The sequence below is a fragment of the Plectrocnemia conspersa genome, unplaced genomic scaffold (genome assembly GCF_051122295.1).
Source record: "Plectrocnemia conspersa isolate PC_06_02 unplaced genomic scaffold, ASM5112229v1 ptg000006l, whole genome shotgun sequence".
Classification (NCBI taxonomy): Eukaryota; Metazoa; Arthropoda; class Insecta; order Trichoptera; family Polycentropodidae; genus Plectrocnemia; species Plectrocnemia conspersa.
Window position 1 is genome coordinate 11,329,336 of NW_028277170.1, and position 22,640 is coordinate 11,351,975.

Below are 22,640 nucleotides of genomic sequence, written 5' to 3' on the forward strand. Positions count from 1 at the left end.
ATGAATACAACATAAGATGAACATGAGTTTCTTAGCAAAAGGAATATATATATTTATTGTAAATCTTGTAACATGACAGGCGTTACACCAATGCGTTACAATGAGGGTAAACATAATCACCATTTTTACATTATAATAATTATAAACTATTAAACTATTAAATTCATCCGACTTAATATTTTTTTTTAGAGATAGACTATTTTATCAACGTGCACATTTATGATTGTAAACAATAATGAAAATGTAAATATAAGTTTTTATACGTAAATGCAAAAACTACAAAATAATATATAACTTATTAAACAACCCAATCTTAGCCTCTATATATTTTATAAGTAATAATAATAATAATAAATGTACTATGCGACTAACTAAAATAATTTTATTTTTTATTCATATTATCTAACTATCAAAGATAAAACGTATACACATATAATCGAGAAAAATACAAAATACTTAGTTATCATGTAATGAAACTAAATGATTTTTAACACTGAAAATATTAGTTAATATGGTATTTATAGATCTTCCCCTTTTACATTATGTATTTTTTTTAAATTATAATGTTTTGGTATATAGTTATGTATACTAATCGTAAACTCGTTGAAAAGTGTTTTTTTTAAAAGAGACGAAAGACATTTCTTTTACCCCCTAAATAATTTGATATGTTTATGTTATTTGGTTAGCCAGTGCACAATATAAAATGATATAAACGTAGCTAATGCATAATTTAAAATGTAATATGGTAAAAATTAATAGTTTAAACTACCACCCAGTGACGTTATTTTTACCAAATAAAATGTATCATATTTCAAAATTAGTCTGCCAATCGTAAGAGAGGGTATTTTTTAAAATTCGATTTAAATTAAATTCGCAAACGTCTTCGAAGCGCACCATCCAGGCGTCGCCGCTTAAATCTGATCGATTTTTTCTCCTTTCGTACTCTCCCGAATCCGGCATTCGAGAGGTATGTACCGTTCCGAATAAAATATACAATACGAAAATTCGCGGCTCATGGCCAAACTTTATATACGTGCATTAAAAAAAATAAGAAGAAGAAGAAGTTATCGGTCTCCAGATCCAGCCGTGGGATCGATTCTTCTTCTTTACATTTGGCCACAAGTAACATAATCTCGCATATCGCGCTACGAGGGTGCACACGGTGAACCGGCCGCGGGGGTTGGTTTTATCGATTTGTCGCTGCTTACCTTCGGACAGTTCCAACTCCAGCTCGGCGAGCTTCTCCCTCACGTCCTCTGGCAACTTGCTGATGTCCATGGCCGCGTCGGCCATGGCCGGTCCGGGTGCTCGGCGATCGCACTAAACGCTGCTCGCCACTGCAGCCGGACACGCGTCCATCTTCATGTCAGTCTTTTCATTAATGAGACCATTTCGAAATCGACGCGCGGCGGTCGGCGCAGCTGATTTCTGCTTTACCGACGTGTAATAAAGGACTGCAGTCGGCGGCGCTAGGTGGCGTTGTCGAGGATCCAATTTCAAAAGTGAGTTTTATAGGAGCAATCAAGATCTATTTATATGCACCATTCTAGGCAACGAGCAATGATGCACTGTATCAAGTAAAAACGAGTAATTTAATGGTTTAAAAAAAATCGATTTCGAAAGTTGCTCACAGATCAAACGGCATATATGGAGCGTTTGGGATCAATTCCTCTCACCTCCAGTTCAGTTAATTTTTGACAAATGAGAAAAAACGTCTCATTTAATCACCACAGCTTTGTACCACAGTTTTTAATTTAAAGTATCACATTGCAAATGTGATACTTTAAATTAAACTATGAATAAATAAATTAAATGAGAATAAAATTAAATGTATGTTTATTAATTATAAAAATGTGTTAGATAATAGTACCAAAATAGTAATAAATAGCTCTAGTATAGAAATAGTGGATAATATAAAATATTTAGGAGTAATTGTTGATACAAAATTAAATTTTGAAGAACGTTGTAATTACATATTAAAAAAAATTAGTAGAAAAATAGGTTTATTATCTAGATTAAGAAATATATTAAGTATAAATACAAAAAAAATAATTTACAATAGTATAATATTGCCCCATTTTAATTATTGTGCAACACTATTAAATATGTTAAATAAATTAGACAAACAAATGTTGCAAAAATTACAAAATAGGGCAATGAGAGTAATCTTAAATAAAAATAGATTAACTAATTGTAAAAGTATGATTGATAGATTAGAATGGTTGAATGTTCAAGAAATATTGAGTATGAATGTTTTAGTATTTATATATAAGTTAGAAAATAATATGTTACCAGAATATTTTAATAAGTATTTAATAAGAAATAATGATGTACATAAATATAATACTAGAAATAGAGAAAATTTAAAGATAATTAAGTATAAGAAAACGAGTACGGCTAGGGGAGTTATGTTTATGTACGGAGGTTTTGATTTATATAATAGTCTTCCAAGAGAAATACGAAACAGCAAAAATATAACGGGTTTCATAAATGGAATAAAAAAACACCTTCGTACATATAGAAATAAATTATAATATTAAGTCTTTAATATTGTATATTTTTATTTTTTCTTTCCGTTATGTATTTTTTATATATTTTTTATATATGTTTACTAAATTCGTTAGATGTAAAGATTAGCTATTAAGCTAAATAAGTTAATAAAATAATAATAAAAACTAGTGGTGATGTATATTTTCACTGCAATCTCAGTAGTAAGAAAAATTATAATGCACTTGTTTTTTTGATTGTTATTTTTTGCTAGCATAAAATAACAATAACAATAATTATTGTGTTTTGATTATTTATTTTGTATTCGTTTTTATTATAATTCTTAGACAAGTCTCTGTATTTACTTGCAAAAATGCATTAGGTTTCTCCAATGCCTTTATAAGTCGATTGGTAATACATACAAACCTAATTTAAAAAACTCAAATGCTTAAAAACGTGTTTATTTTTACTAATTTAATAATGCATACAAATAAAATATGTTCAATATAATAACTAATAAGATACACAGTAAAAGGATTACAATTAAGCAGCAATAGTTATTCAACAAAACATTCAAAAAGCACGTGTCATGAAATAAATTTTACTAATCATATTAATTACAAACACAATAATTAAACGAACATTTCTGAAATTTCCTCAATAACAGTATCACATAAATAATTTGTTTCAGTATCATATTCTGTTTCTGCGAGTGATGTTGTTACTATTTCTGATACAATATTTCTGTAAAATGTTAATTTCTGAATACATTTTTAAAGGTTAAAAGTGAAAAAAATTCATAGTATTAGTAATATTTTATGAGTGTAATTTTTTAATTTTCAAGAAAATAATAGTATTTTAAGACTTAAAATTGGGCCGCTGCATTAAAAGTGTATTGTATTTGTATAATTAGTGTGGAATTTATATAATAAATATGTTATTGAATCGAATGATATAATGGCTGGCAGACGAGGCCCTGCCGGCCGTCGTATTCCCGTCGTTGTCCACCAGTGTTGCTAGAGTGTCGCTTAGTTTTTTTGGTCAAATAAATCGGTCCCCACAGAGCAACCATAATTATTCGATAAAAAATTGGCTTCTCTTGAGATAAATTCAAATAAAATTAATATTGAATTGATATTATATAAAATATCCGAATGGCACTAAAGCTGAAGAAAAAAAAAACACTATTAAAATCAAAACAGCAATGAAACAGAAAAAATCAATTATTCCACATAATTCAATTCATATCACTTTAAATTGATATCGAACTTCAATTGTATTTATTTAATTCATATACATACATATGTATGTATTTATGTATATGAATTAAATAAATTAAATAACTCAAATTTAGCAATTGAAAAAAAGCATTGCCGGGTCCGCTAGTAGTATATAAAGAGACCAGTTTAATTATTTGCGCCAAACTTCATCGTGCAGTCAGTAAGTGCACTTGTGTTGCAGATTTGTGTAAAAAGTATGTACTTATCAATGTATATCATGTATAATAATTATTTGATAAGTATAAATTTAAAAATCTCGATTTAAATTAATATTGATTCGATTCAAGTCATAAATAGTCATAAAACGACAGATTTGAAAAAAACAAAAACAAACTGTTTTGTTCTAAAGCTGTCGATATTTGTAATAATGAAATTTAGGTCACTTATACACAAATTTGTAGATTTACTTTCAAACATTATTCTCTCGTATTTATTTAGGTAATTAAAATATCTCATTTAATTTACGATGTAACTTTCAAATATGTAATAAAGCAAGATTATAACAAATACGACTTAACCTGTTTCAGTTATATTATTAGAGAAAACAATTATGATTTAAAGTAAATCATTAATTTAATTTGTCTATATGTTAAATCGGACATGTTTATGTACATTTTGATATATATACATGTCATAGGTACTATTGTATTTCTGTTAATTTGTCTCATATTTTAGATACAATTATTTTTTTACAATTTTCAATGCCAAGTGAAAAAATATTGTTATATTATCAAAATTAACTAATACCATAAATTAATTTATACCAGATTGTTTACACTTAAAAATAAAACAGTTTGATTTAATATCACAAGCTTTTTGAAATTTGATGATCTGACTTTCTCGACAAAATTTACTTCTATACTACACATTTGAATAGTAATTTAACTTCTTAGCGCTAGTTTATATTATTATTAATCTATATTTAATTTTAATTAGTGTATTTACCGGTAATGTAAATTTAGCTATTTGTACGAATTTGATTGCCGTAAATACCGTGAAATCGCTATTTACTATCGGTTATTAATGCGTTCCGCTTTTCGAGTAAAAATATCACCTAATAAAATTAACATATCAGCTTTTGGCACTTTAGAGACTTTGGGCTAACTTTGAATAAGCAACCATGCTTAATAATTTTTTTAACATTAATATAATTATTGCGATGGACAGATGTTCGTCATGAATCTTGAATCTTTTGTTGAGTTCGCTCTTAATATTCTTAGCACCTTTGATTTAAAATAAACATTATTTTAACATAACTTAAGATTGATTTATTTTAATAAATTATATATAGAGTTCTTAACTTTCTCTAAAATACAATTTCCTTTTGCCTTTCTTTAGCGTCTACTCATTGAAGGACTTTTTTATGTTAGTACGTGATGGTGTCGACCAATATTTTTTTACTGAGACGGAGATTTAGTACTTACAATTTCAGACTGCTATAAAACAATTTATACCTCTTTTTTATAACAATTTAAACCTAAACTTTATATCTAACAAAACAATTTGTACCTATTTTTCACTTTATAAAAGTGATTAATGCCTTTTTGTTAGGAGCTTATCTATTTTAGGTGTCTAACATTGCTGGAAAATTAGTTAAACATTGGAGTAAAATTTAAAGATTTTACCTTTTCTATGAGACTATTTAAAAAAAATTGCACGTTTTGTGGTGCACTTTTTGATAATATATTTATTTATATTTGCTGCTCGTTGTTCCTATAGAATTCAATCCAGACATGATTATCTTTTATCTGTTGAAAACGTTAATTTAATGTGGCTCCCAAAGGTTGAACTTTGATATTACCAATTTTCAACGAATGACATCTAACCGATGAATTGAATTCAAAAATGTTTTTACGTTGATAGATACACAGAAATAAATCACTTAAAACATTACAATCTTTCAGTTCTTTGTTTTTCCTATAAACAAAAATAACATATCTGAATACGATTACAGTTTTGTCCAAATACTTACAAATAATAATAATGTCTGTCCTTTAGAGATGTTACAAAAAGTACTTTTGCTATATTTTTAATGATATCACAAACAGCATGTTTTTATGGCACTACCTAATGTAACAAATTAATATTAAATCCTATAGTTTTTACAATTATTATATTATTAGGTGCTAAAAAAAATTATTGTCGCCCAAAACGTATTCTACCGATGTATTGCAATTTTATTTATTGACCTTACAAGCATGAGGTTCATAAGTAATATATTCGACCCAAGAGTTGATTGAATTTAAACTGTCAATTGTAAGTTCAACGACCAAGACGATTTGCTAAATACAGAGTCAAATCTGTAGATTTAACTGAACGTAAATCATTCAATATGATTTTTACACCTAAATATAAAAAAAACGTGTTTCGTCTATATCTTTGTTTGATAAAATAAATCTTCATTTCGTAAATTATCACAAGCGATAAATCATACAATCAAATACCAACGATTCAGTAACCTTTAATCACTATCTCAAGTACTGTCAATCAATATACAGCTATGTATTATATTTTTATTTTGAGATAAGGTAAGCATAAAGACCTTAAAAGTGTGTTACTTATTATTAATATTTTTTAAATGATATATGTATATTGTTGGGAAAAAATGTACATTTTAAAGAACACAACTTTTATGTTGGATTTGCCATTTACTAAATTCATCAAATATAACAAGTTGATGTTCAATATCGTATGGGAAAACCCGCGTCCATCTTTACCAAGATTCTGCAGAACGATAAAGTTTATTTATAAAAAAGAAACAGAGCAATTAATAAAACAAGAATGTGAAGCTATCAGCCAAGAACAGAGGACGCCATCTAGAACTATGACCGTCTTTAAGGGCTCACATTTGGAGCTGCTTGAGCACCAAAGGATTACCAACTATACTTTTAAGTAATTTCCCAAAATGAAAACACTTGGAAACAGTAATATATAGTACTTATACTAATTTATGCTATACATTTTCGAACCGCAATTCATTGCATTGACTCATTTCATTATTAATCCTTATAAGCCAGCTTCTAGTATGCTGCAAACTCGGACTCATAAAGAGTGCGCAGTACCAAAGAATTCTTAAAGTATCGCGCATTTCTCAAGATGCAACCGAGCATCTTTATTGGTTTATGTGCATGCCAAATTTCCATTACTCACACCAAGGTCTTTAATAGAAGAAGGCCTATCGAGAATAAATCCACCGAGATGGTAGGATTATTTACTGACATCGAGGATTTTGTTCATGAGATTGTGTCATATTACATGACACTAAGGGCCCATACGCACTGTCGGCTAGCCGCCGGCGACTGTACTTTATATGGTTTTAAATGGGTGCATACGCACGCAGGCGCCGAGTCGCCGGAGCGTCAGGCGCGATCCTGCGCAGAGGTGATGCACAGGCGACTTGCCTGTCGCGGCAACCTATAAAAGCATGGGTTTAGATGAGTGCATTCGCACGAGGAGCGACTTTCGAGACGACTTATACATCATTCACAAAAAATGGCTTCGACACAGAAACGTTCATCGTAGAAATTGAATCCCGAATTGTTTACAATAATTTTATATGACTATTGATAATGAAAAAAAAATATTGTGAAATAATATGTATAATTATTTTATATTATTTCTTGCTTCTCGATTTAAATTAATTTTATTAACATATTACAGATACATTTATAATTGCATTTGGGAAACAAAAAGCGTTTCATACGAGGAAATTCAATATTATATTGAAATTAAAATAATATTTTTTTCTCTTTAAAATGAATATGTATTGCAATTTCTTCGCGAATGTACTACCCGACCTCGAGTCGCTCGGCTTAGCCGCCTAGTCTAGTTACCTACGTTTTTGAGCCGGCGGCCGCTAGTCGCCGGCGGCTAGCCGACAGTGCGTATGGGCCCTAAAACTTAATCAATTATCGAAAACCCAATTCCATAGAAAATTAAGATCCTCCTGCAGGTCAAGGGAATCCGAAATCGATTGCACTCTTTTGAAGATTTTCAACTCGTCCGCATATATAATAATAATAAATGATTTATCGCCATCTCTATGTCATTAATGAACAATACAACCAGTAATAAACTCAAGTTTGAGCCCTGCGGTACTCTAGTATAATATCGATACAAGTTTTAAATATTTGTCAAACTGATATTTATCGGACAAGTAATCGACTTAATCGTGATTGACTTTATCAAACGCCTTTTCAAAATCTATGTATATAACTATCACTTGTACATCAGAGTCAAATCATTTGACTCTGATGTACAAGTGATTTGACTCAAATGACTTTAAAATAAAGTTAGAATTAAAAATTCGGTTAAAATTAGAATAAAAAATTAAAACAGTAGACTGATATTTGCAAAAACTAGAGTGCTGTTCAAGAAGCATATACTTGCAAAGATTAAACATATATTAATATAATTTCAGATACTTTTGCAGGTGCCGAAAGCAACTCTATCTGTAATTATCAATGCGCGACTTATCACCCTTTTTATGAATTGTGGTGGCTTCAAAGCATTTCAACAACGCTGAAAAATAGAAGAATCTCAAAATTAAAATCAATATGAACCGGAGATGGTTTAAAAAACCACACTTGTATTCGTTCAGAATGTAGTCTGGGATGAAATCTGGTCCAGAATATGAAATTGACTTGAATTTACTAAATCCCTAGTCTAGAAGTTTTTGTTTATTCAGAGATACTATTATGAAGCCGAGTTCCATCGTAATTAGAATTAAAATCCTAATAACATTGATAAAAACCATATTCAAAATTGTATTTCTAGAGACATCCCCAAAGTGTTGTCGATACAATATTAATTATATTAAAATATATTTCGAATGCCTCTTATAACTATCACTAAAAACTTTTATAATTGCATTGTTTTAGATCTACCGATGTACAATGTGGATTTGCAGGGTGGTTAAATTGCTGAGCCCGACAGCACTGTACATGATTTTTACACAGTATAAAATATATTTATGTGAAAAATTATACGCTAATTTCAGCTGTATCATATTATTTTCTATATATTTTTTTATTATTATTTAATTATAGTTTACTATGATACATAGTGCATTTTAAATTCATTTTGATTAAATGCCCAAATCATTCTTTTTTGACAAAGTTGTGATGTATGTAATAACTTACATATACATTAGATTGAATCTTTATAGCAACAATTATTATATTTCAGAATTTATACTATGTATATCTAAAATATAATGAAAAAATAGCAATTTGTCCTTGCAGAAGTGTTGAAAACGATAATTTTTATCTAAATTATTGTAAATGCTCAATTGATATATAAAAAACAGTCTATATATAATTTTACATATAGATTTAGTTATTTGATTTCTTTGACAAAATACACTGTATTTACTGAGATACATGAAGTCGTTCTTTAGGAATATCGAATCACTTTATATAGTAAATTAAATCAATTGTCAGTCAAGTCAGTTTTTTAATTATCTTATAAATATGTATTGCTATCTTTAAGAGATATGTTTAAATTTAATATTGTTGTATTTTAGGTTTGCTCTTCATGATTGAGATTTAAATAAGATTTTTCAAATAATTGTCATCTAAGATGAACATTTTTAATATGATTTTATTTGTGAATTGATTTTGATATTTTTAGTAGAAATATATTTACCGATTGAAAAACATCGATTACACACATTTTGAGAACTCTTGCCGGCATATTTGATGAGTTAGCAGTATTTATATAATTCATGTGCTCTTATTCAGGGATCAGTATAAAAGCGGCACACAACCATGGTTTCACGCACAGTGTGCATGTACACTGTACTACCGCTGGTGGCGTTGTTGGCCTTCGAGAGAGCTTCCGCTATGTATCTGAAAATGGACGATTATCTGGAGGAAAGGGCTAAGCTGATCCGAAACGAGCAAGAACTAGTCATCGGCGGCAAATTGATCTTGTCCGAGGCTGAGGAAAAAGCCAACCTAGGTTTAATGAAAGCTAAATTTCAAGAAGTGGATAAAGGCTTTGAGAATGCGTCTGATTTCAATCCGGCTCAGCACTTTTTCCTGAGAAAGACAAACATAGAGCAGTCTCCGGTCTTTAAGTTCATCAAGAAAATGCCCAAAGGAGCCGTTCTTCATGCCCACGACACGGCGCTGATAGGACCTGACTTTCTAGTCAATAAAATATCTTACATGGACAATCTATACATTGGGACTTTAGGCGATAACATTCAACTGATGTTCTCTAAACAAACACCAACAGTGGACGGTCGCAAGTGGGAGCTGCTTTCGGATAAAAGAAAAATGTCCAACGACACGGAATTGTTTGACGCGGACTTAAGAAAACACTTCACCTTATGGGTAGATGATCCTTTGAAAGAGCATCCAAACGTGGACGTGGCGTGGCAGCATTTCGCATTAATATTTGAAGCCATAACGCCCATGCTGACTTACAAACCAGTTTGGGAAATGTATTTTTATGAAGCTCTAAGACAATTCCGAGAAGATGGAGTGTTTTATTTGGAAGTCAGGAGTGTCCTGCCAGAACTTTACGATTTAGAAGGAAATAAATACGACTCGGTCGCTTGTGCTAAGGCTTACAGAGACGTCAATCTTAGATTCAGACAAGATTACCCAGATTCGTTTGGTGCCAGATTGATCTATGCTCCTCATCGTTTGCTAAATAAGCCTGCTGAAGTCGAGGACTACATAGACATATGCAAGCGACTCAAGAACGAGTTGGGCGATTTCTTCGCTGGTTTTGATTTGGTAGGGCAAGAAGATAAGGGTAGACCTCTCGTCGATTACGTTAAAGAATTGCTGAACATCGGCGATATTCAAGTGTTTTATCACGCCGGAGAAACTAACTGGTATGGCACTCCCACTGACAATAACGTGATCGATGCCGTTCTCCTGGGCGCTAAGAGGATCGGTCACGGATATGCAATGTTCAAACATCCTCTAATTGCAGACCAGATCATGAAGAAGGGCGTAGCCATCGAAGTCAATCCCATTTCGAATCAAGTGTTAAAGTTGGTCGACGATATCAGAAATCACCCAGCTTCTTTGCTGATAGCAAATGGTTATCCGATGGTGATATCTAGTGACGATCCTGGGTTGTGGGAGGCTTTGCCTATCTCTCACGATATATATACGGCTTTTATTGGACTCTCCAGCAGAGAAGCAGATTTAAAGTTTCTAAAACAGCTGATGATCAACACCTTGGACTACAGCGCAATGCCAGCCAGAGATAAGTTTTTTGCTTTATCTAAATTCAAAGAGCTCTGGGATGTATTCATCAACGAAATAAATATCACCTCATTTTTCCAAACCAAATAATATTTTAATATAATTGTATATGTGCGCCTAATATTATTATACAATTCATGTTATTAATGTATATATTTAAATAAATTATATATAAAAATATCTATACACATATTGTATTATTTTTGGCGTTGGTTTGCATTTCATTCTATAAATAATATAATAAGATTAGCAGCGAATCACTTGCAAGCGAAGATTTTATCTAATTACATACACAGTACATATTTTTAGTATTATCATATCGATATTTCATATTGACTTTGAACTGTGTGTTGACCTTGCTTGAAATTGTTTTTGTATTCTTTACAGATATCACAGGTTCATTAGAAGTTACGTCGACGATTATGATTCATTACGAAAATGTAGCTGATGTAGCTTTGATTGATTTATAGCTCTAAGAAATATGTAGTTACCATAGTTTTGTTGATTGTTCTATTTTTGTTGTTTGTGAATGTATATATTTATAAATTTTCGAGTTTATTTTATTGAAATTTCCTTCGCGTCAACTCTAAATAATGGTATATGTTTAAGAGATTTTGCCATTATCTAAAATATATGTTAATTAGATGGCGATTGACACTCACTTCAGAGGATATGAAATATTTTAGAAACTGTGTTTACTTTAACTATTTTTATAAATTTGCATTTTATAAACCAATAGAGAACACGTAATCAGAAAATTTTGTACCGGTTTCGTTGCCCTATTTATGACTATATCCAATCGTTTGTTTAGATGAATTTCCTTGACATACTAGACTGTTCATCTCTTGTCTCGTATGTGGTGTGTAAGCAACTCTAAAATAACTTGTCTTAATGTACACCAGTTCTGCTGCGTTAGTACTTTATTTTCCCATTCTTATTTATTAAGACTTATTTTTTTGTGTCCACCATTGATACTGCCTTGTGTCATTTTAACCCTTTATAGGACACCTTGAACAAAGTGGTACCACCAAATGTACCACCAAATTAAGGTTTATTTTTCCTATGTTTTTTTTTAATAATGAGCCTAATGTTACAAGAGCACTCGTGATAACGTACATTGGTAGGTCAGTTTACCATTCAATATAAAGTTTAGAATATTGCCGCCTAAAATGATAAAAAATATATTAATTATTTTTTAAAAGATGTAAATATAACAAAAATAGGTGTCCTATAAAGGGTTAATGTATATTGTATACATTTAAAAGTGCTTTAACGCCATTTAACTTTTGACACATTATAGCTTTATAAGAACCTTTCATTAATCTAAATGAATATTTCAAGTACTATTCCATGTACAGTGCCCACAGTTGACTAATTTTAGTGAAGTACATCACTAGTACGAAAGCTGCGCAGTAAACCATCTTCTTCTGTCAAAATTGCTTACATTGTTTTTAAAATGGCCATAACAACTCGCATACTGAGTATAACGTAAAATTAAATTTCTTCTAGTTATGTTGGGTATCCATCCTATACAAAGTCCCAAAGAGAAAACTCGGACCCCGGTGCTTATTGTTGCTGCGCCTCCCCCCCCTCCCTCTCCAATATTGAAATTCCATATAGAATATAGTATTTAAAGACACACCGTTCGCACAATTAAACCAAAATGTAAATAAAAACCTTTTCATACTCTTGCCACTATCACCCATGGAGAATTGTAAAAAGTTATAAACTAACAGATAAGGGAACTCTTTGCCGGTCTACATCATAAAGTAAGTGCACACATTACAATCAAAGATGAGAACTTTCATGATTTTTCATTTTTCTCTGAATATTAATTTTATTTATATTAAATTTAAAAATATATCGATCGACCGCCCGAATTTCGATTAAAATTTTTACTTTATAATAAATTATCCAAGCCCGGTTATTTACATTGGCTGGTACCCTTCTCTCGTTGATTCTTATCTTATATGTTATGTGATAAAATTCATACAATTACATATATCGTCGTCATACAGATAAAATTCACTTTCAAATTAAGATGAAATATTTACTATATTAATATAAAGTAATATATACTTTGCCTTTGAAAATATTAAATTAAAATATTTTTATTAAAATTTTATTTTTGGGAACAACAGAAAAAATGACATGAAAAATGTAGAAGCGTCATACTTCAATAAATAAAAATGGTATTTTTCATATTGCTCTGGCGTCCTACTCTAGCTTGGCATTGCGTTGATTACAAAATGCTTGTTCTCTAACAGCTCCAATCAGCTTTTCAATTAATTGTCCATTTTAAACACGAGCGAAACTACGAAAATCTGTCGACACGTGAGAACTTGTTACGAACTTGATGCGGATATCCAGCGAAATTAATTCGGTCTGCTATTGGTCCACGTGCGATGAGTTATTCAAAAGCACGATTGACCGAGTTTCACTGTCCGCCAAGGTTTCGTATCAGTCCGGTTCCGTTTCGCTTTCGCTGCAGTGTGCTAAAGGCGTGAGTTATTCAAAATCATGATAGGCAGAGTTTCGCTGTCCTCTAGCGTTTCGTATTTCCGTTCTGGTTCCGATTCGCTTTTGCTGCAGTGTGCTAAAGGCGTAAAATAATTATGCCCCATTGTCAGCCACCATCGTCGCCAACTACGCGACTTAGGAAGTACCTAGCGCTGCCACGTGCCTCCAACGAGAAGCTACAAAAGTGCCGCCGTAAACCAAGCTCGACTGGATCACGTGTAATAATTTTTTCAATTGCTGGCACTGTGTAAATGGTAAGGCGCCAGTGGACTAGAGTACCAGTGACCCGCCAGTCAACTTCCAACTGACAGTGCGTAAATCAGCCCTGTTACCTTCAGTATATGAACTATGGTAGTTTACGTTCTGATGAATATTCTGCTTATTCTGGAGTACTACTACATTCAATCTAATTCGAATCATCTTATGTTTTTTTGTCTATATTAAATTTATAATATGTTGATGATCTGAAGTGTTTTAGAGTATTTATACAAATTCTGATCCGCTCTTTACAAAAAGACCTGGAGTCGCTGTGGAGGTGGTCAATTGACAACCGGCTACCTTTCTGCATTGTTAAGTGCGGCGAAATTCTCTTACAGTTTAGGTGGAAATGTCTTAAGCAGAAATACTTTCGACCATGACGAAAGTGATGTTCGAGCAAGGATGGAAATTTTGTACGCACCCCACCAAAGCTTGCGATGATACTCAGCTTTATTATTTGGAGCTCGCTCACTTAAAACAATTTTGTAGCGTTCTGTACGATACGCTAGTTCACAACGCTTTCGAATATGGCTACATTGTTTGGAATTTTAGTTAAGCGAAGCACTCCTTACTGTTGAAGAGGATTCAAAGACAACTTCTCAGATATCAGCAAGAGGGAGTACAGATCATATTTATGTATGTATCCTATTTTAGGTTTGTGGTATAATTTAACATTTCGTGTGAATTTTTAATAATAATGACTGTTTAAATGTGTGTATGTATATGTTTGAGTTGAATATGTATATGTATAAGAAATGTTGAATAAAACTTTTTTGTATGAAAACAATGACGCATTGAGAAAACCTGTCAAGCCATGATGGTCGGATTTTAAATAACAAATAATAATGTTAAGGTAAAAGGATATATTAAAGAAAAATAAGCCATCTTTAGTTCAAAACATTGTATTTTAATGATTCATAACGTAATAATGGGGTATCTTGTAAATTTCATAATTCAACTGCAGGATATCCTGTATTTTATGTTATATCAATAGTATATGTTATCTCTCGCATTCGAAGTACATTGGAACAATTAAATTATATAGACTATTTAAGCAAAAAAACGTATTTCGTGACTTAAAATTGAACTTTATCATTAATTAAGGTAGTATGTATTTACCATTTCAATTGCTATTAATCCATTTCAATGGGGAAAACTGATTTGACATACGAATAATTTAACATATGATAAGGCACCACTGTATTAAATGCATACTTAATACCACATTATGGGTAATAGGAAGTTATGATGACGGTATGTAACTTCAGTCTCTAATCCACTGATTTTCGATAATAGGTAACTTAAATAAGAAAAGTTACTATATTTAACAACGAGATCAATATTATTCAAAATACTATGAAAACAAACTTAAATTTCTATAACTAATTCTGGTAAACATTATTGTATCCGTCGTAAATTATTTTTCATATTAGTCTTTTATTCAATTTTTTTTATTTATTTTTGCATTCAGTACATTTACATTTATGAGAATGTGAAAGTTTACACACATGTCTCGAAAGGCTCTTTTTGGTTTTAAAAGCTCTTCCACATTCTCTACATTCGGGATTAGAAGATTCATTATGATCAGTCATATGCCGTGAAAGTTGACGTTTAGTTTTAAATGCTTGTGTACAATTGCTACATTTAAAATTTAAAATATTGCTATGACTATACATATGTTGTGAATATTGATATTTAGTTTTATATAATTTCCCACATATTTTACATTCGAAATTGGAGGAAAATATATGAGTATATGCTATGTGTTGTCTAAGACCATCCTTAAGTTTGAATGCTTTTCCACAATCGTTGCATTCATAGTCATAAGAAACTCTATGAGTTTTTATATGTCGTTGTATATTTCTTTTATTATTGAATAATTTTCCACAATAACTGCATTTAAAATTATATGATTCATTGTGAATATTCATATGCTGGGTAAGATAAAGTTTTGATTTTAATGATTTTCCACATACGATACATTTATAATTATGCAATTCATGAGTGCTTATATGCCGTGCAAGTCTTTCCTTATTTTTAAATACTTTTCCACAATTGTTGCATTCAAAATTATAAGAATCATTGTGAACTATTCTTTTATGACGTGAAAGTGTTTCTTTATTTTTGTATGCTTTTTTACATGTGCTGCATTCAAAATTATATAAATTACTATGGGTATACATATGTTGTGAAAGCTGATGTTTGGTTTTGAATGCTTTTTTACATTCGCTACAATCAAATTCATAAGAACCAAAGTGAATTATCTTCAAATGGCGTGAAAGTATCTCTTTATTTTTGAATGCTTTTTCACACTTGGTGCAGTCAAAATTACATGAATCGATATGTGTATACAGATGTCGAGTAAGGTTTCCTTTTGTTCTAAATACTTTTTCACATTTGTTACATTCAAAATTATGAGAACCATTATGAATGTTCATATGTCGTGAAAGAGTAAATCTGTTAACCAATACTTTATTACATTTGTTACATTTAAAACCGCAAGAATCTGTATGAATATCCATATTCCTTGTGGAATCGTCTTCATTGACATCATTATAAATGGTAATTGAAGTATCACATGTTTCTGAAAAATATATTATATTTTATTTAAAATATGTACAAAATACAACACGAGACAGAATTCAACACGAGAAGGAAAAGGTACGATACGCAGGCTCTCATATCACAAAAAGCTAAGTATCGTGTTAAATTCTGCCAAAAATACAATATATATATATTTAGTCGCGTGCAAAAAACCCACATCACCTTCCAAATCGTCATATTTCATATGAAACTAAAATCATATTATAGTTTAAATAAATTTGTAAATTTTTTCCAACTATTTAAAGGCTTTTTGAAGTATTACACATAAAAATGTAAAAACTATTTTTAAACAGAGAAACTTAAAAAGACAACTTGCGTCATTACTAATAGGTCTTTTATAATTATGCCTAATTAATCAAGGATTCAATCAATTTCTTTGTACAAAAAACTTTTTCGATTATTTCTTTTAGTTTTTATACACTAGATGATTTGTGCACTATAATATTCTTCTTTACTATTTTCCAAAGATTTTCAATAGGGTTCAAAAATCAAAGCTGTTCCCGGGCCAGTTGAACCATTTAATTCTGCATTTTTCTTTATAATCTGAAATCTTTTATTAAATAATTAGTTTTATTTTAATTTTTTAATCTCATTTCTAAGCCATTGATAGAATTGATTATAAAAAATATAAATGACTATTTTCGCCCAAAGATAGGGTGCAAAATCATTCATGAAGATTCAATCTAAATTGAAGACCATGTGCTCTTCCATCGAAGGATTAAAAAAAATTCAGGATGATTTTGTAATCTGCCGTCTTTACCGTTCCGTTGATAAAGTGTATACTTCCTACTCCGAAATACGAAAAGCATCCCCAGATCATTTGGCTTCCATTATTTTGCATAGTTGGCTGGATACAATAATCACGGTATTTTTCACTACTACGACGGCGAACGTAAGCGCTCCATCTGACCAGAATAATTTTTTTTTTCTCATCGAAGAACATCACCCTCCTTCAATTGATAGAAATCCAATTTACAGGCCGATTGGTCCATTCCATGCGTTTCTGTCGCATTTTTTGGGTCAATAATGGCTTTTTAGCAGTATACGGCCGAAGAGACCTTCATCCCTGAGACGTCTACAAATTGTGTCTATATTTGTTTGTCTTTTGTATCATTGAACTCGCTGGTAATAAAGGTGTCCCAAAATTAACGCAAGATTTGAATTAAATAGAAAACACATTTTTTAGTCTTTGATTGTTATTTTTTTATTGAATCATAAAGTACATAGGATAGGATTATTTATGATTATTATTTATTTTTATTAACCCTAAAATCTCAGCTGTCAACATTTACTGCACAAATGACGGCAAATTCAAATCTTGCGTTAATTTTGGGACACCTTTATCTACAGCTGTTTTATGCGTATCGCGTAAGCAGATTCGACATATCAGCCAATCTTCACCAGATGAGGTTGCCGAATATACAATAATTTTTTTTGTGTATTTTAGGCTTTTTGATTTTCACTTAATTGTGAGCGATTCGGCATTATTTTTTTCACGAAAGCTGTCAGTCAACTCAATAGGTAACTATTAGAAAACAATGGAGACTTATTTAGTGATGCGTTTTTTTTTGCACGCGACTGTATATATATATATTTGTAATGTTTATATAGTTGTGTAACCTATTTTAATTGTTTCCATTTTCAAAGGGAGCTTATCTCTATTAAGATCGGTGTAGTCATTAGTAGCCGATGTTAGTATATCTTTAACATCATGTGTTTCTGAAAAAAAAAATCATTTTATAATTATAACACAATAGGAAAACAATATGTAATAACAATATTACTATATATTTTTAACCTATATCAATTTTGTCATCTAATTCAGCAACATTTTTAGTGTTGTCATCAATCTCCTCAAATTCACACTAGAATATGAAAATATATTATATTAATACATTGCTTTCAAGTTTTATGAAAATAGTTATTTAATTTACCTTAACTGTGCATTGTATAGTAAATTTTTGTTCATTGTGTTCGACACCTGGTTCTGCAAATATATTTGTTTATTAAATATAGGATTTTTTACCACATAAAGTCTGATCTTCTTTAAGAGAATGTAATAGGGTAGCGCATTATATATATCTCAGACCTTAACACAGTCTTCGCAGACTTTTCAACTGCGCCGTTTTCAATTCGCCGGCGAAGCTGAAAAGTCTGGAGCGCCCATGATAAGGTGCAAACTACACCCAAGACGATGACCTCAACGTTGGTGGTCGAAACGTCAGCAATAGAGACGCGAGTAAGTGCTCTTCCAACAGTAAATATAATAGTGATATTGTAGTTCAAATGCTGTCTTTAGAAAGTTATAAAAAAGGAATCAATAAGTTTATTATGTAGTAAACACAAAAAAATATTTTAATTTTGGCAGACAATAGAAAAAGCACAAGTTTAAAATTGAGATTCACTTCATAGATCTAAGATCAGCTGATTAGTGTCACTTAATGTTGTAGGAAACTCTCAGTGATAAAATAATCGACAAATGCTTTGATGTTCGCAAAAAGTATTACTCAACTCTTTTCAGTCAATTATAATATGGAGAAAAGCACAGGATTTTAATGCTTGATGCAGAAAAAAACTATATATAACTACACATTATTCGCTCATATTTGAAACATAATAACTGTTGAAGCGCTTATTAATAAACTTTTGATGAGTTGAAATTGAATTTTTCAAATCCTTGTGTAAAAAGTTCATTGCTGGAGGTGACCTCAACGTGAATCATACTTTTTGGGGCTTCCACATTATCACTGCTAAAAGACGAGAACTCTTTTTCTGAGCTAAAATACAGCTTTTTATCTGGAGAGCAACCCACCTATTAACCTATTGACAACGAAAATAAGCCAGGTTTTATAGATTTTTTCAATCTTAATGGACTATCCACAAACTATGCATGTATAGAGTAATAAGCTATCTTTAAATCATTCGCAAGTTATTCTCATATTAAATGAAATCACAAACAAGAAAATATCAATAAACATATGGATTATGATGGCTTTAAGACAGAACTAAAAGATGTAAGTGTTAAACATATTAACAAGTAGAGAGCGTCTTAAATCTGTTCACCGAACAGATGAAACTAGCAGCTAAGCACAATACCTTAAGGATGGAACAGAAATGTGGTGAGAGTAACTATCCTCTGGAAGAATTGAGAATCCAACGCAGACAATGACAGCAAAATCATCATAGAGGTATTTTTATAATTTTAATTGAAACTCCAGAAAATTGTAATGTCAGATTAGATAACACGGAACACAAAATATCGGAAAGAAATTATAGACGATATCGATCTGGACTTATGTGTTTAGGAACTTTGTAACCAGCCAGAAGCATAATATATTAGTGAACGTCTTGAACTACACAGATGATAAGTATAGCTAGTCCAATTAGGCCTGCCGACATTTATATATATAAATGTATAGTAATATATATGTAGATCAACTTAGAAGGTGACTGGTTAAAAGTTTAAGACGGACGAATTATCACCCTTTTTCTATAAGAGTAAATACGTCGCTAAAGTCATCAACCATACTTCAATCATAATGAATCATTGTCAGAGTGAATTGTCCGCAACTCTTAAAGCCGATGAATCTCCAAAACATGACAGAATTACTAATAAGATAATATTTATATTTTATGAAGTAATCTTTGTGGCAGATTAGCATGCACTTGGGTCTTGGGCCCGCAAGACACGAAACTCCATTAAAAGCTTTCAATGCTTTTTAAAATTGGAGAAGGCATATTTATTATGTTATGCATAAACTAGGCCACCTGGAAACTTCCTATTACTTTATAATTATTGATTGATAACTAGTCATATCATTTAATATTTTAGTCGTATTCAATATATTGTATTTTAAGAGCTATAATTGTAAAAATATTTTATTAAAATAATGATACATACCAGATTTAATAAAGCACGGAAATGACATGATCAATGCCAGACATCTGTCAGAGAGCTAGGCGAATATATTTTTTTGGTCGAAACAATATTTATTATCGAGCAGGGGTGATAATGTAAAATTAGCGAATTTACATTAAAAATGTAATTTTTAAATAAAATAAATAAGAAATAAATAATACATTTTTAATAAAAACTTGATTCTTGCAATTTATTTATTATTAATTATGAAATCGTTTCCCGCAAACACACACATGCGTACAGAAAACGTTTAAGTAATTTAAACAAAAACAATATTATTTGTAGAAGACGAAGTTTTTTTCATATTTTAGCTATGAATATTGAAGATATGAATCATTAACAAAAGACACAATTTAATAAAATAAAACAACAATAAAAATACAAATTCCACAATAAAAATGATTCTGGTAACACTCACGTGACGGCGGCGGAAGGCAGCACACACCTTTGTGTGTTAAATGAGTTAAATACTAAAACACGTAAGACTTTGACTGAGTTATACATTCTCCACCTTTTTATGCAATTATTCACCACATGCTAGACAATTTTTATTCCTGATTCAAAAAATAATTTATTTTTAGAAACAATAAAATAAAACCAATTTGTATTTTTTTCTTCATAAAAAATGTTGCGGGATCTAAATAGATCATACTAGTTTGAAGCAATGGCTATATTATAAACATTGCTAACTAATATAATCTATTAAGTTAAAGTCTATAGTGTGGGGAATCTTTCTACTTCTGAAGGCTGCATTAATTTATCTGATTCAACATAAGGCGTGATCCATCCAATTGCGTAGAGCGCCTCTTCTGCAACCTGTGTGAGATAGCAACCACCGCGACGTCGTCCGCGAAAGCGATGAGTTCGACGGCGTCTGGCATGGTCACTCGTAGTAGCTCGTCGTACATCGCATTCCAGTACGATGGTCCAAGCACCGACCCCTGCGGAACGCCTGTCGTCATTTGGCGGAAGCGCTTGTCAACTCCGTTCTCATACTTCAGCACCCTGTCTGTGAAATAGCTTTAGACAAGCCTCACCAGGTATACAGAAGTTTTCTATAATTAGGGTTAAACATTTATCAAGTATCAACAGCGTTTATATTAGTTGAAAGATTAAGAGTGTTTTTTATTACTACTACGAAAATTTACTTGTTTACATGTTTATGTGACAGTTTCATTAGCGGTTAAAAATATATTAGCCATTTTAGTTTTTATAATATCAGCAATTGGGCAAAAAAAAACTAAATAATTGTATAAAAATTGCTGACCATTTTTTAAAACTATTGAATTTTTCGTTAAATTGATTAAAAAAACAAATAATATTATTCACTCTATAAATACTGTTTTTGAAGTAACATTTGTGTAAATAATTTTGAATAGCAATTTGAAAATAATGATACCTATTTTTTATGTATTATAATTTTTTTTATACAATATTTTTTACAACAATAAAATATTCAACATTTATTATACATATTATTACATATTAACATTTTATACAACTGATCTAATATCTGTTTACACATTATAATATTTTTAAGGATAGACATTAAAATAAACAGATCTTATTTTTGAGAGTATAGTAATAAAATATTTCTAGCCATATATAACACTATGTAACAAAATGTTCTTATATACTGATACATATTTTATGATTTATAAAATTCTAAGTGAAAAATATGTGTATTGTTTCAGCGAAATAATAAAAGTCAAACACAAAAATGTGTAATTAAATCCCATTTTTCTATGCAAAAACTATGTAATTGTTTTCTAGTTTAATTCTTTTTAGTGTAATTTAATGCTGTATTGCGTATAAATAAATAATAGTTAGGAATTAAAACAATATAACGTAATCGTATTTAGAGACAATAAAATTATTCGAATAATCTAATACCGAATATATCTGTCTAGAAGAATATTTAAAGTTTTTATTTCCTAAAAACCCTAAAAACCGATCAACTCTAAATATACAGTTATGTAATATTTCTAAAATGACTAACTTAGTGTTTGTGTATTACAACAACTTAGTCATTTTATCTTCGATGTACCACCGCAATATTTTCAGTCCAATTGTGCCCTTTTCGATTTGTAAAATTTATCTTTATGTTACAGCCATGGCCTTTACAACAAATTATCAAAAAACAAAATAATGAAGAAAAATCTCTTTGTGATTGCCTAAATTCCAGAAATTAGTAATATTGTGCAGCTGTGGATTTTTTCAGTGGCTGGTATTGATTTTATTTTTATCTCTTCAAATAATAATAATTAATAAATAATGATTATTTAAAGCCTGTGTAAAATAATAAATGATGTTAATATTTTTTTAAATTAAAATCAATATTTTTTC

The 22,640-nt window shown here is 30.6% G+C and overlaps 1 protein-coding gene, 2 long non-coding RNA genes and 1 pseudogene across 17 annotated transcripts in view; 1 reads left to right on the plus strand and 3 right to left on the minus strand.

Annotated features, from left to right (window-relative positions):
• The window catches only part of DIP2 (disco-interacting protein 2), a 94,514-nt gene extending 93,062 nt beyond the window's left edge, over positions 1–1,452 (minus strand). For all 11 annotated transcript variants that reach the window (XM_088188108.1, XM_088188107.1, XM_088188105.1 and 8 more), the window contains exon 1: positions 1,209–1,452. In XM_088188108.1, coding sequence (XP_088044234.1) covers positions 1,209–1,293 — 85 coding nt within the window. In that variant the 5' untranslated portion in view covers positions 1,294–1,452. The remainder of the gene's footprint in view (positions 1–1,208) is intronic.
• Positions 1,362–11,177, plus strand: LOC148234226 (adenosine deaminase pseudogene; annotated as a pseudogene). 2 transcript variants are annotated; one of them, XR_015810089.1, is made up of 2 exons: positions 1,362–1,502; positions 9,509–11,177. The product of XR_015810089.1 is annotated as an adenosine deaminase pseudogene, transcript variant X2 (transcript). The 2 variants fall into 2 exon arrangements; XR_015810088.1 differs by lacking the exon at positions 1,362–1,502 and adding an exon at positions 3,900–3,961.
• On the minus strand, positions 9,546–12,549 carry LOC148234227 (uncharacterized). Its single transcript, XR_015810091.1, has 2 exons — positions 12,338–12,549; positions 9,546–12,157 (listed from the first exon to the last, which is right to left on the minus strand). It is a non-coding gene; the product is annotated as an uncharacterized LOC148234227 (long non-coding RNA).
• A 2,108-nt stretch (positions 12,550–14,657) lies between these two features.
• LOC148234228 (uncharacterized) lies at positions 14,658–20,360 on the minus strand. Of its 3 annotated transcripts, none has more exons than XR_015810057.1 (5): positions 20,277–20,360; positions 18,310–18,362; positions 18,174–18,240; positions 17,996–18,094; positions 14,658–16,355 (listed from the first exon to the last, which is right to left on the minus strand). It is a non-coding gene; the product is annotated as an uncharacterized LOC148234228 (long non-coding RNA). The 3 variants fall into 3 exon arrangements; XR_015810058.1 differs by lacking the exon at positions 20,277–20,360 and adding an exon at positions 19,472–19,600; XR_015810056.1 differs by lacking the exon at positions 14,658–16,355 and having other exon boundaries at positions 17,903–18,094; positions 20,277–20,348.
• Positions 20,361–22,640: the final 2,280 nt, after the last annotated feature.